This window comes from Girardinichthys multiradiatus, chromosome 9 (genome assembly GCF_021462225.1).
Source record: "Girardinichthys multiradiatus isolate DD_20200921_A chromosome 9, DD_fGirMul_XY1, whole genome shotgun sequence".
NCBI classification, from domain to species: Eukaryota; Metazoa; Chordata; class Actinopteri; order Cyprinodontiformes; family Goodeidae; genus Girardinichthys; species Girardinichthys multiradiatus.
Window position 1 is genome coordinate 21,167,142 of NC_061802.1, and position 12,161 is coordinate 21,179,302.

At 38.0% G+C, this 12,161-nt stretch overlaps 1 protein-coding gene across 3 annotated transcripts; it reads right to left on the reverse strand.

Annotated features, from left to right (window-relative positions):
• Nucleotides 1-609: 609 nt before the first annotated feature.
• hykk.2 (hydroxylysine kinase, tandem duplicate 2) lies at nucleotides 610-8,285 on the reverse strand. Of its 3 annotated transcripts, none has more exons than XR_007039837.1 (6): nucleotides 8,037-8,285; nucleotides 7,278-7,583; nucleotides 5,102-5,244; nucleotides 4,738-4,918; nucleotides 1,569-4,605; nucleotides 610-971 (listed from the first exon to the last, which is right to left on the reverse strand). XR_007039837.1 is itself a non-coding variant. In XM_047375956.1 (6 exons), exons 2-6 carry the CDS (start codon nucleotides 7,579-7,581, stop codon nucleotides 941-943), a joined length of 1,092 nt encoding a protein of 363 aa, XP_047231912.1. In that variant the 5' UTR covers nucleotides 7,582-7,583; nucleotides 8,037-8,285; the 3' UTR covers nucleotides 610-940. The 3 variants fall into 3 exon arrangements, 2 of the variants coding, with proteins under 2 accessions (XP_047231912.1, XP_047231913.1); XM_047375956.1 differs by having other exon boundaries at nucleotides 4,173-4,605; XM_047375957.1 differs by lacking the exon at nucleotides 8,037-8,285 and adding an exon at nucleotides 7,818-8,026 and having other exon boundaries at nucleotides 4,173-4,605.
• Nucleotides 8,286-12,161: the final 3,876 nt, after the last annotated feature.

Below are 12,161 nucleotides of genomic sequence, written 5' to 3' on the forward strand. Positions count from 1 at the left end.
AGACTAACTTAACTTCACTTCCAGATTCTTCAAGATAATCCTTGGTTCTCAAACATAAATATTACATGGTAATGTTGCATCACTTTTTTGATCATGGTTTTCAATCATCTTTAATCAACTTGTTTATATTGTACATAGTCCATTAGTCTTCATTATTCTTTAATTCTGCTTGGTAGTTAGTTGAATTGTTTTAACATAGTAAAGAGTTTGTTGATTGAAATATGTTTGTCTTTGAGTTTACTTATTTTTGTTAATAAATTCTTGTATTTTAGGAAATTGTGTGAATTCATTTCATGTGTGTGCAGAGTTTTTGCTGTTCAATAATGTCAGAGCTCGTCTCACACCTTTCTATTTTGTCCTAATACCATCGCCTTACTGGGCTGGTATTCACAGGACAACCCTCAACAGATCGAAATATTATTTGATGAAATATTAAAATATTAATATTGAATATTGAATAATATTTTCAGATTCATAGTCACAACAGCCATATATTTAGTGCCAAAAAGACAAGAAAAATATTTAGATTAACAGTGAAAAGATTTGTTCTGAAAGGCCATTAGAAACTCTAGCATGCATAGGTTCAAAAATAAACCAAAACAAGGGGAAAAAAGTTAATCAAGAACAGTTTATTATGACAGCACAAATTTCTTTTGTTTTTCTCCTAATAGTAGTCCAACAATAAAGTGTCCCCAACAAAAGTCCAACAGCAAGGTTTCCCCACTCACTGTCAGCTCATTAAACCCAACCTGGGTATAGAAGTTCAGTCCAGAGAGGCTGAAAGTGTCGCTTCCAGTACAGGTTACCTGTTGTGATGAAATTAGTGGAATACAAATTTCATGGGCTGCAAGGAGTCCCCTACCAACCTGGCAGGAGAGGTAGCAGTCTTCATACACTACAATAGTGCAACAGTTTTTATGTAGGCTCTAGGCCTGCTCCATCAGCTCGCCATCAAAAAGGTACCACCTGGCCTGCACAATAAAACAAGACCAATGTTTTAATAATAATGCCAAAATCAAATATCTAATATAAATCAAATTATGCACACAAATTCAGATTAGCACTCACTGCACTATAAATAAATCAAAATGCAATAGTCAACGCATATGAGAACAAAATAAAAATGGTTCAACACAATATAAATCACATTCAACAGTCCAACAAATATGCACCATACAAATGAGATGATATGCAATTCAATTATACACATTCAAATATTTCAGTCAGAAATAGCAGCTCCTTCTGTTAAAAGTGCCAGTTAAATATTTAAGGCAATTTATTTTCCTCCAAAGGCTAGTATGGAAATTTGGACTCATTATTGCTTCATTCAAATGAATCAGCTGTAGTGCTGCGGTTGCCAGCTACATATACTCATTGAAATCAAAGATAACAGGTGAGCTAACCTTAGCACCAACAAGGAAGCACCAATTCCGCAATTTACACTTCACACACACTCATTCAACACAGCGTGGGTCACGATGGACGGCTACTATAGTTGTAACATATTAGCAGTAAGTGTCACGCATAATTATTACGAAAACCTGCGGAAAAAAAAAAAAAAAACGTACACCAATCTGCAGCTCTGCTTTCTCCAGCGTTAACACGTTAATAAGCTTATCCGATTGGCAGCGGCAGCACACGTGACCGTGTGAATAATAACGTGATTGGCCATAATGGTTCAGGTAAGTTATCTCGCGAGAACTACCAACTCAATTGGTAAATATCGTGAGACTTAACGCACAGGCAGAACAGGCTCAGGATTTAACACTTGTTACATTTTGAAGAAGGTTGAGGCCAGGACCTCCTGCAGTGTGACCCAATACTTTTGGCAATATAATGTATGTCCTCCATTACAGTAGGGTTTTAAAGCCACCACATGAGGGCAGTATTACGCCATATTTTATCCAGTCTGCTGACATGTCAAATGCTGTGATTTTGTAAGTCTGGCAATGATCAACATGCGTAAGACCAAGACATGCATGTTGTGCAAGAGACATAAACATACTGCTATACAACACATCGAGCAGTTAAATTACACAAGTTGTTTTATTTCCAAATTTGAGTGTGCTTTGTTGTATGAGCATTTGTACAATCATTCATATAAGGCATGCTTTGCAGTGAAATTAATAGTACAAGAAATCAATAATTTACCAAATATCAAAAAAAGAATAAATGTACTAGTTAGACTAGCAACTGTTAATAATAAAGTTAAACACCACCCCCCTCCCCCCCAAAAAATTACCTGATTACTCTATGTGTCAATTTTATTCTGGCTCATGAACACTGAGGCTCTCCTATATAAAAAGTCAACCTTTATCTCTTTTTAGGCTCCTCGTCTTTTACACTCACAGCTGGTTTGGTTGGACATTTAGTTGAAATGCAGTACACTTAAAAATCTAAAAACCTCTTCTAAAAAGACACATAAGGAACAATATAAAAAGGTGGAAAAAACACTTTAAACAATTTATTTCTGAACCCTTTGAAGCACCAAGTTTAACTTGTGTATGTCTTGTAAGCACAAATGTGATTACTAGAAAAAAACAAAATGTGGTGTTTTGTATAAAAATACATGGTAAGTATTTCTAATACAAGGCATAAACTCTTTAGCAGAGATTATAGCATTTGGTACTTTTTAAAGAAATGTACACAAGCAAAATCATTTTCTAACACATTCAGCACACATTTACTGGCTTTTCAGCAAACTGTTTAAATGTTCTCTCTTGAATCTAATGTGGATCAATATTTTACAGGAGAGTTTGAAATTCCTTTTTTTTTTTTTTTTTACAAAAATCAGCCTGATGTAAAAAATGCATTTTCTTGGAATTTAAACAGAGTAGTGCATTTCAATGTAATAAATACAGTTTTGAATGCTTATCTACTTTTAGTAAAGCATTGAATACTTGGAAAAGGAAAATAAAAGCAATTTTCACAAGTGAGCTCCTATTATTTAGAACAAGTCCCACTGTGTTAAGGTGCTAAAACCCAAAAGACACGACTCCTTTTAACTCATTAGTAAATGTAACATCTTGTCAAACATACTTTGTTAACCACAAATTAATGAGCCAGTCTGAAGGTTAAGGGTGAATCTCAATAATTAGAATGTCTTTAAAAAGTTAATCTGAGTAATTCTATTTAAAAAGTGAAACTCGGATTCATTACACATGAAGTGATATACCAGGAGTCTGAGCTTTAAGAACCATCAAATGTAGATGTATTCAGGATATGGACTAAAACAGTTTCATAACTTGTGTTAAGCCACTTCTGAACCAGACACATCGTCAGACGTATCTTTCCTGGTGTAGAGACAAAAAAGACGAGATTGATGCTCAGTGGTCTAAAGTCCTTTTTTCAAATAAAAGTATATCTTGCATTTCCTTTGGAAGTCAAGGTCCCCAAGTCTGGGGGAAGGGTGGAGATGTATAGAATCTAGTTGGCTTGAGGTCCAGTCTGACGTTTCCATGTCATCTGCTGGTGTTGGTCTATAGTGTTTCATCAAGTCCAAAGTCAGCTCAGCCATCTACCAGGAAATATTAGAGCACTTCATGCTTCCACTTGCTGACAACCTTTATAGAGATGCTGATTACATTTTTCAGCAAGACTTGACACTCACCCATACTTTCGAAAGTTCCAAAACCTGCTTTAAAGACCATGGTATCACTGTGCTTGATAGGCCAGAAACATGCTTAATGTGAACACCACAGACGATCGAACAGGCAGTGTTAAGAGGGAACACCAGAACAGACAAGAACACTGCTATTAAAGTAACCTGAGCTTCCTTCACGCCTGAGAAGAGCTGATAGCTTCCACGCCATGCTGCACTGATATGGTAATTAACTCCAAAGGGGCCCAGACCAAGCATAAAATGTACACTATGTTGACATATTTTTTTAGTAATAACTCTGGATTAAAAAACATTTTAGTTTTTATGTAATATCTTCTTTTTTATTTCACATTTGCATTGCCTGTAAGGCAATTATCATCCAAATTAACAGAAATAAACCCTTGAAATAAAACACGCTGTGTGGAATGGATCTATATCACAAATGAGTAGAACTTTTCAATGATATTCTAATTTATAACCATCATTAACCGAAGCAAGACACCACTGTTATCAATAGTTTTCATCTTCTTCAGTATTTCTTTGCTTTCAGTTGATGTCTTTATTTACTCACTTATTGAACTGAGCCGCACGCTGAAACCACACCTTCTCCACATGCTCCTTTCCCAGTTCCCAGACTTGCTGGAGGATCTTAATTCCCTTCCTGGAAGTAATCATAAGGTACTCTTCATTTTCTGGGTGCAACGTCACGGAATACCGAGCCATAACCAGCGACTGGCAGAAGCGCGAGACCACCAGCAGATAAAGGCAGTCTTTCTCGTCCTCGTTGAGAGGGAAGACACTTTCCCAGCCGGCGAGGACTGGCCCACCGACCTCGATGGGATCAGGATGCTCAATCATCATGTACATTATGGTGATGGCGAGTTCGTAGACATAGTAGCCACTGCTCATGTCCCCAAAGTCTAGGATGCCAGAAATCTTGTAGCCATTATTGTCATCGGGCTGCACAAGCACATTCAGGTCATTAAAGTCGCCATGATTAATACCTTAAACAAAAATAAAATGGCATTATATAAGCAGGTACTAAAACTTTAAACTCACCTTTGCCTGCGTTAAATCCTAAAAGGAACTTTAAAACATATTCAACAGAAAATCAGACGAACAAACATGATACTCACATTCCCGAAAATTGGACCGTTTGGGGATCACAGAGTTCTTGTACTGATGAATGACAGATTTTATGACCTTCTGCAGTGGATCTCCATCTAATACACTCATGTATCCTTCCAGGAGGAGAATGTTTGACAGGCTCCAGATGAAGTTATCCCTCTGCAGAATGTTGAGATGAGGATGCTCCATCTAAAAGGAAAAGGAAAGCAGCAAACTAACACGAAACAGGAAAAAAATTTACATGTACTTAGTGAGCTGATGTTTTTCAAAGCTTAGCAATGCAAGAAAAGGCGACAACTTCAAACATTTTCCTTAAGAGGACTTAGTTTAAAAATAAAGTGTTAAGGTTTCACTGGAATTTATGTATAATACCTTTTGAAGGACTTCATCCATTCTAGCTGCCATCCTGCCGGCTTCATATAATAACTTCGGTGTTAAAGGGACCTTTGAAATAGTCACACCAGGTGAATAATTCAGCAGTCGGACCATGTACTTCTGACAGCCATAGCCACAATCTATCAAAGAAAAAAACAGAATTAGCCTTACAGCGATTTGCCTTCATTTTAAACCAGAAAAATAAAGAACCAGTTTGCTGTGACTTTTCACAAGGGCATGTTTCTCATTACCGCAGTACCTGGATGTTAATATTACTGAGGATGCAAACTTGTTACCCTCAGATTCAGGGCTGAGACTGAAGGTACAAAATTATATTGCAGCCTGGAACCTAGATGCATTAGACAACTGATACCACTCATAATGCAAGCCATTACTTCTCTTCATGAGTTGTGCAAAGCACCAACCAGCCCAGGGTCACATCCAAATGCACACTTTGTTCACAAATTGTGACAGACTTACAGCACGTACCCATGACTTGTAAAAAAAAACACTGGTTTTCTGCACGTCAAACTAGGTACATGTAACTGCAAGCAAAGATGGTGTTTCGGGACGACTTGAGTCAAAGGTTGAGGATTCTCATCACATTAGATAACATTAAAGATTATTCTATTTTACACACGGCTCGTAAATAAACTCATCATAACATACAACGTTTGATAATAAAAATAATTTAGCAAAGCAAAATTATTTTCCTAGAACAAGGATTGGCAAAGGTATCCACTGTCGTCAAACATTTTCACATTGTTGCAACAACAAAACATGAATGTGTTTCATTGGGTTTTATCAGCAAGACAAACACAGAGAAACACAACTGTAAAGTGGAAGGAAAATGATGTCAAGTTTTCAACATTAAGAGTCCGTGGTAACTCTTGAGGAGCTGCAGAGATCCACAGCTCAGGTGGATTAGTTGTGCTCTCCAGAGATATGGCCTTTATGGAAAAGTAGCAAGAAGAATGTCATTGTGGAAAGAAAGTCATAAGAAGTCATGTTTGGAGTTGCATGTTATGTAGGGGGCACTGCAAACGTGGAAAACGGTGCTGTGGTCAGATGAGATTCAAGCTGAACCCTTTGGAATAAATGAAAAATGTTACATGGCCAGAAATACAACACTTCACATTACGATCTCATTCCAGCCTGACTGAGCTTAAGCTCTTCTGTAAAGAGCAATACAGAAAACTTTCAGTATCTTGAAGTGCAAAGCAGGTAGAGATATACCAGCATGACAAAATCAGGCCCTGACACTCCCAAATATAGGATCAATGTTTCCATGTATGTAAATAAAAACAATTCACAATCAATTGTGATAATATTAAATAACAATTATCCTGTAAACTAGTCAAAATGTTTAATTGAAAATAATTTTTCATCTTCTATGTTCAGAAGGAACAGATTGTCATACAAAAACCAATTTAGTTTTTTAAGTATCAGGGTGAGGAGACATAGTAACTATGGGGGGTTCAATCTGCCTGGAATTAAGATGCTGGTTACAGGTGGGGGTTCAGTGAATCAGGATGCCTTGATCACACTTTATTTAAAGAGACTTTCTTTTTTTTGTGCCTCAACTTATTGATTGCATCAGTTAAGGATGGATTCACAAATAAATTGTGTAACTATGTCCTTTACATTTTTTCTATGATTACATATTTATATGTCAAGAATCTCAGCAAACAACAGTTTTATGTGCCATAAACAAACCTAGAATTCAGATTATGTTTCAGGCAGTCAGTAATGTGCTTTCCACCAGATTTCTAAAGATGAATCTCAGTGCAGAAACTCTAACCACTCAAATTCCCCCTCTTAAAGTGGGTTTTGCGTCACTGAGGCAATGATAAAAATTTCAAAACCAGCATGACATGAATCAATGTATATATGAAGAGAGAACTACAGCTTTAAAAACTAAACCCAGCATTTTTTGTGTTATGTGTCTCTTTCCAAAAAGAGACACATAAATCCAATGAACAAATTTGATCCATTTTAGATTTTACTTTAAACTGATTTTTATTAACACTGATTTGTCGTCAGTCCTAATATATATATATATATATATATATATATATATATATATTTTTTTTTTTTTTTCAAAGCAACTGGAATATGGGTCTTTTTCTTTCAGATACAATCCACAGATATAAACCATTTTCTTGTCTCATACCCATTTCTTCCAGACTCATGAGTTGTCCTGAGGTGGTGGGCATGGCTGTTTGAGCAGGAACCCCATTATGGTGGAGAAATGACATTGCATGGGTCTGCAACTCGATGACGGTGGTATTCTTACTGTCCTCTGTGTTCATGATCTTCAGGACATACTCGCCGCCCTCAGATGGAGCCACATAGAAGTTCTGGTCATCATAGCTGGGCAGCGGGCGTATTTCTGACGGGGTCAGGTTGTAGAGCCTCTTCATGATCTCAGACACCTGAGACGGGCTGAAGTTGGGCTTGGCGTGCTTCACTGACATTTCTGCCAAATCAAATCAACATATTACCAGAGGAAACTTATCATCGCATGGAAGGATACATTTCAGCATTGCCTTTTGCTTTGCACAGTTATTATAATATACTGAAACTATGGAGAGAAATGCTAATAGACTAATGGCATACACAGTGCTGGTGCTTAAGAACTCAAAAGACAACTGTGCTACAATGATTACTGCTTATTTCTACAATGTTAAATGCAATCATTCAGCCTTGCAACCTTCGTATGTTTAGGTTCATCCCATAAACGTCTTATGAACGCAGCTGCTTTCACTTTAGGCCAAATCCATGCACCTGAACACGCAAATCCGAGTAAAAACATCCACGTCATCCGGATCGTAAACGTTCAATGAATAATATTAGTTCACTGATATAAACATAAAGGTCACTGGAATTAGCAAACATGTTACTGTTAATACGTATCTAACAGCAAACCCACCTTCAGCTAAATAAAATTACAGTTAGGAAGAGGCAGTGTTGCCAGGTGAGAAATGTAGGATTATTGTACTAGAGGCATAAAATTATCGTATTTTGAGGGGAATTATCGTACACTCGTGATAACCAAAATAACAAGTCTGTTGATGTGTTGAATAGCGTCTAACAGGAACTCGCAGCTTTGTGGCGTCAGAACGGAAAAAATTTATCAACAGCTGCAGCCCCACAATGTCGGGCTCTGCTTCTTCGTCTTTTCTTTTTTTTCTTTTCCTCAATCATGGGCGGGCACAGCGGACTATTCAGCCAATCATGGCCGTTGTTCTGATTCCAACGCATCACGTCACTCGTAGGTCACATTTAGAAAAGCACGATTGGCTGGAATTTCCAGCATCTGTTTCCGAATCCGGACACAGATGCCTTCAGGGTTCACAAAAAAACTCCGACAGACTTTGGCGATAGGCTGATGACAATTGATTACAACCACACATTCACGGAATAGTCAAATTATCGTACATTTGGTCTTTTTTAGGAATATTGATCGTACAGAGAGCAAAATTGTCGTACAACTACGATAATTATCGTACACCTGGCAACACTGGTAACAGGTAAAAAGCAGAATACTTCCTACAAAGTCCACCATGTAGTCATGCAAACAACTACATCCGGTAAGTTTCTTCAAAATAAAAACATTTGTTATGATCTCAGAAAGAAAAAAAAAAAACAAGACAACAGAGTAGGTCCAACAATACTGAAGCACAATAAGCTTAAAATGAACTTAAACCTTATTTACCTCTGAGAATTATTCTTGGCTGCTTGCTGGCACTGTTGTTAGCTCTCCCCATGCTTGGGCTCTTTCCGGGGACTCCGACTTCCTCCTGCAGTCCACAAACTTCACTGTTAGGTTACGCGATTTAGCTACTAAAAATTGCCCTCAGATCTGAGTGAGTGTGTGCAGGGCTGTTTGTCCCGATTGTCTCTGTGTCACTGTGATAGACTGGTGAGCTTTCCAGGGTTTACCCTGCCTCTCGCCCAATTAATAACTGGGTATAGATGATGGATGAATTATTAGTATTAGTATTATTAATAATAGTGTTATTACTGTTAGTAGTAGTAGTAGTAATAGTAGTAGTAGTAGCATACAAATAGATCTTGAGTCGACACTGCCTGTTGGGCAAATTTTGGTTGAGTTACATAAAAGCTTTATGATTTAAGAAACGTATGGGGTCAATGTGGTCATTCAATCTGTTTACACAAAAGGGATTGTCACTGAGAAGTTGTGGCTTCTTGATGTGGCGTCTTTTAGCCACTACTTCTTGTGAATTCAAAATGTTGTTGTGGTGAAAGGATACAGCCTGTAGAAAAATGGGATTGAGCTTTTATATAAAGGGAAAGTAATTTTTTACAAGTTATATACACAAAAAGAATGAAAACATAAAGACTGTTAGAGATCAAAACTATATGGTACTCCTTTGAATGACCAATTTCAGTAATGAAGCCATAAAGTATTGGCTTTTAGAAGACTAGTTCTTTTTTCTTCATCATGTCTATTTTTGGGATTCAGTTTAATGTAATTTACTTTGAAGTAGCATCAACCATGACATTTATAGTTGTTTTCCATAACTGTTTTCCAGCTTATTGCTAAATTTGTCTCTCTGCCATTTGATGCTGGGAGGAAAGCTGACGGTCACAGATCGCATTTTGTTGCTTTTGTGTCATGTTATGTGAAGGGTCTAATAAAAAAATAAAATAACATAACAAAGTGGGAAATTTCCAGTCTTCCTATTACAAGCTGGTGAGAAGTCAAATAAATCTTGAAAAAAAACTTTCAGAATCAAGAAGTTTGTATAATTTTCATATTTTTGATTAACACAGAGAGTTGTTTGTAGGTAACAAAACATAAATGTAGATTGGGGATGTGGTTTATTGGTCAAACAGAACACGAGGCATTCAGAAGACATGAGTTTGTTCCCAGTCTAACTCATTCACAAGCTCATCCACCATTAAAGTCAATAGTTTAAAACGTCTTGTCTATGCATAACAGCAAGTCTTGTCCGTGGGTGTGTGTATCTACATCTTTTGAAGAGCTTGGCCAGATTTGGGTAGCGTGTGTATGCATGTCATGCACATTTCAGTGACTGGCAATGAGGTTTATAGCCTGCAGTGTTCTTCGACAACCTGTCACAAAGCATTTTTGACAAATAACAAGAGTAGAAGCTCAAAAACAGCGTCAGCTGGTCAGGTCGACCTGGAGCATTTCTGACAAACCATGATGACTAGAGTTCATGCCACTGAGAGAGTAACGTTCATTCAAAAAATATAAATAATGTTGCAAGCTCTGAGTGAAGAAAGATTAATTTTAGAATTGTAGCAGCACAACTAAAACTTGGTAAGGTCTTAATTTACTGCTAATGAGGTTGATACGTTAATCTTAATCTAATTAGATTAACAATTTTCACATCTCACCTACAGTAGTTTGCAAAAGTGTAATTACCCTTTAACCGTTTCCCTATTTTATCACATCACAACCTGTTACAGCCCTGCAGGGTAAATAATTGTTTGAGCTGTTGCTGGAACGGATCCATTGGCAGGAGTACAGCCGGCAAACTGATTCAGAGCACCTGAGTTGGACCTTCACCCCTATTTAAATGCCTGGGTGCTGTGCAGGAGGAGGGGGATGGGTTAATCTATCCCCCCCTCTTTGCCATGCTTGCCCTCCATGGTCAGAGTTGTTTACATTTGGTTTGCTTAATTTGACACTCAACATTTACAGTGGGTAGAACAAGTATTTGATACACTGCCGATTTTGCATGTTTTCCCACTTGCAAAGCATGTAGAAATCTTTAATTTTTACCAGTGATGGAATCTAAAACAAAAAGGGCTGATTAAAGAAGAACTAACAGGCCTGTAAGAGGCGGGATTCTTACTGCTTGTTAGGTGAACAAATACTTATCAGAATCAGAATCAGCTTTATTGCCAAGTTCGTACATACAAACAAGGAATTTGCCTCCGGTACACTTTGCTCTTTTGTTCTGTTTTTGCATTACAGAATATACAAATATACAATTTACAATGTACAATATACACATATCTAATAAAAAAGGTGCATTTGCAACATCTGTATGCTGTTGTTCTGTACTTTATTGAATGTTCAACAGAGAAACAGCCTGGGGGAAGAAACTGTCTCTGTGGCGGCTGGTTTTAGTGAACAGTGCTCTGTAGCGGTGGCCTGAAGGTAAAACTCTAAACAGTTTATGTGCAGGGTGTGTGGGGTCTGCAGAGATTTTGGCAGCTCTTTTCCTGACCCTAGACCTGTATAACTCCTGGATGGAGGGAAGGTCAGCTCTGATTATTCTCTCTGCAGACCTGATTATTCGTTGCAGTCTGGACCTGTCCTGTTTTGTGAGCCAAACCACACTGAGATGGATGAAGACAGGACAGATTGAATGATGGCAGTGTAGAAGATGACCAACAGCTCCTGTGGAAGGTTGAACTTCTTGAGTTGCCTCAGGAAGTAAAGTCTCTGCTGGGCCTTCTTTCGAACAGTGTCTATGTGTGAAGACCATCTCAGGTCCTCACAGATGGTGGTTCCTAAGAACCTGAAGTGGTCCACGGCCGATACAGTGTTGTTGAGGATGGTGAGGGGGGTGTATGGGGGTGGTGTTCTCCGAAAGTCCACCACCATTTCCACAGTCTTGAGTGGGTTGAGTTCAAGGTAGTTCTGACAACACCAGTGTATCAGCTGATCCACCTGCTGTCTGTATGCAGACTCATCACCGTCCTGGATCAGTCCAATGACAGTGGTGTCGTCTGCAAACTTAAGGAGTTTCACGGACGAGTCCGATGAGGTGCAGTCATTTGTGTACAGAGAGAAGAGGAGTGGGGATAGAACACATCCCTGGGGGGCCATGCCATAAAATGCAAATTAATTACATAAAAATCACACAATGTTATTTTCTAGATTTTTGTTTAAGATTTGGTTACTCACAGTTAAAGAGTACCTATGATAAAAATTAAAGACTTCTACATGCATTTCAAGTGGGAAAACCTGGAAAATCGGTAGTGTATCAAATTCTTGTTCTCCCCACTGGGCATGCAGCATTTGTTCTCTTGTGGTCTTTCCCATTTTTTT

Bases quoted from the DNA above. Each gene is read 5' to 3' on its own strand.
- hykk.2 (XM_047375956.1), bottom strand. From the start codon at position 7,581: ATGTCAGTGAAGCACGCCAAGCCCAACTTCAGCCCGTCTCAGGTGTCT. The intron at 4,606-4,737 runs GTGAGTATCATG...TTTTTGTTTAAG, and splicing joins ACGGTCCAATTTTCGGGAAT to GTATTAATCATGGCGACTTT. The intron at 972-4,172 runs GTGAGTAAATAA...TTTATTGTGCAG, and splicing joins CGTGCGGCTCAGTTCAATAA to GCCAGGTGGTACCTTTTTGA.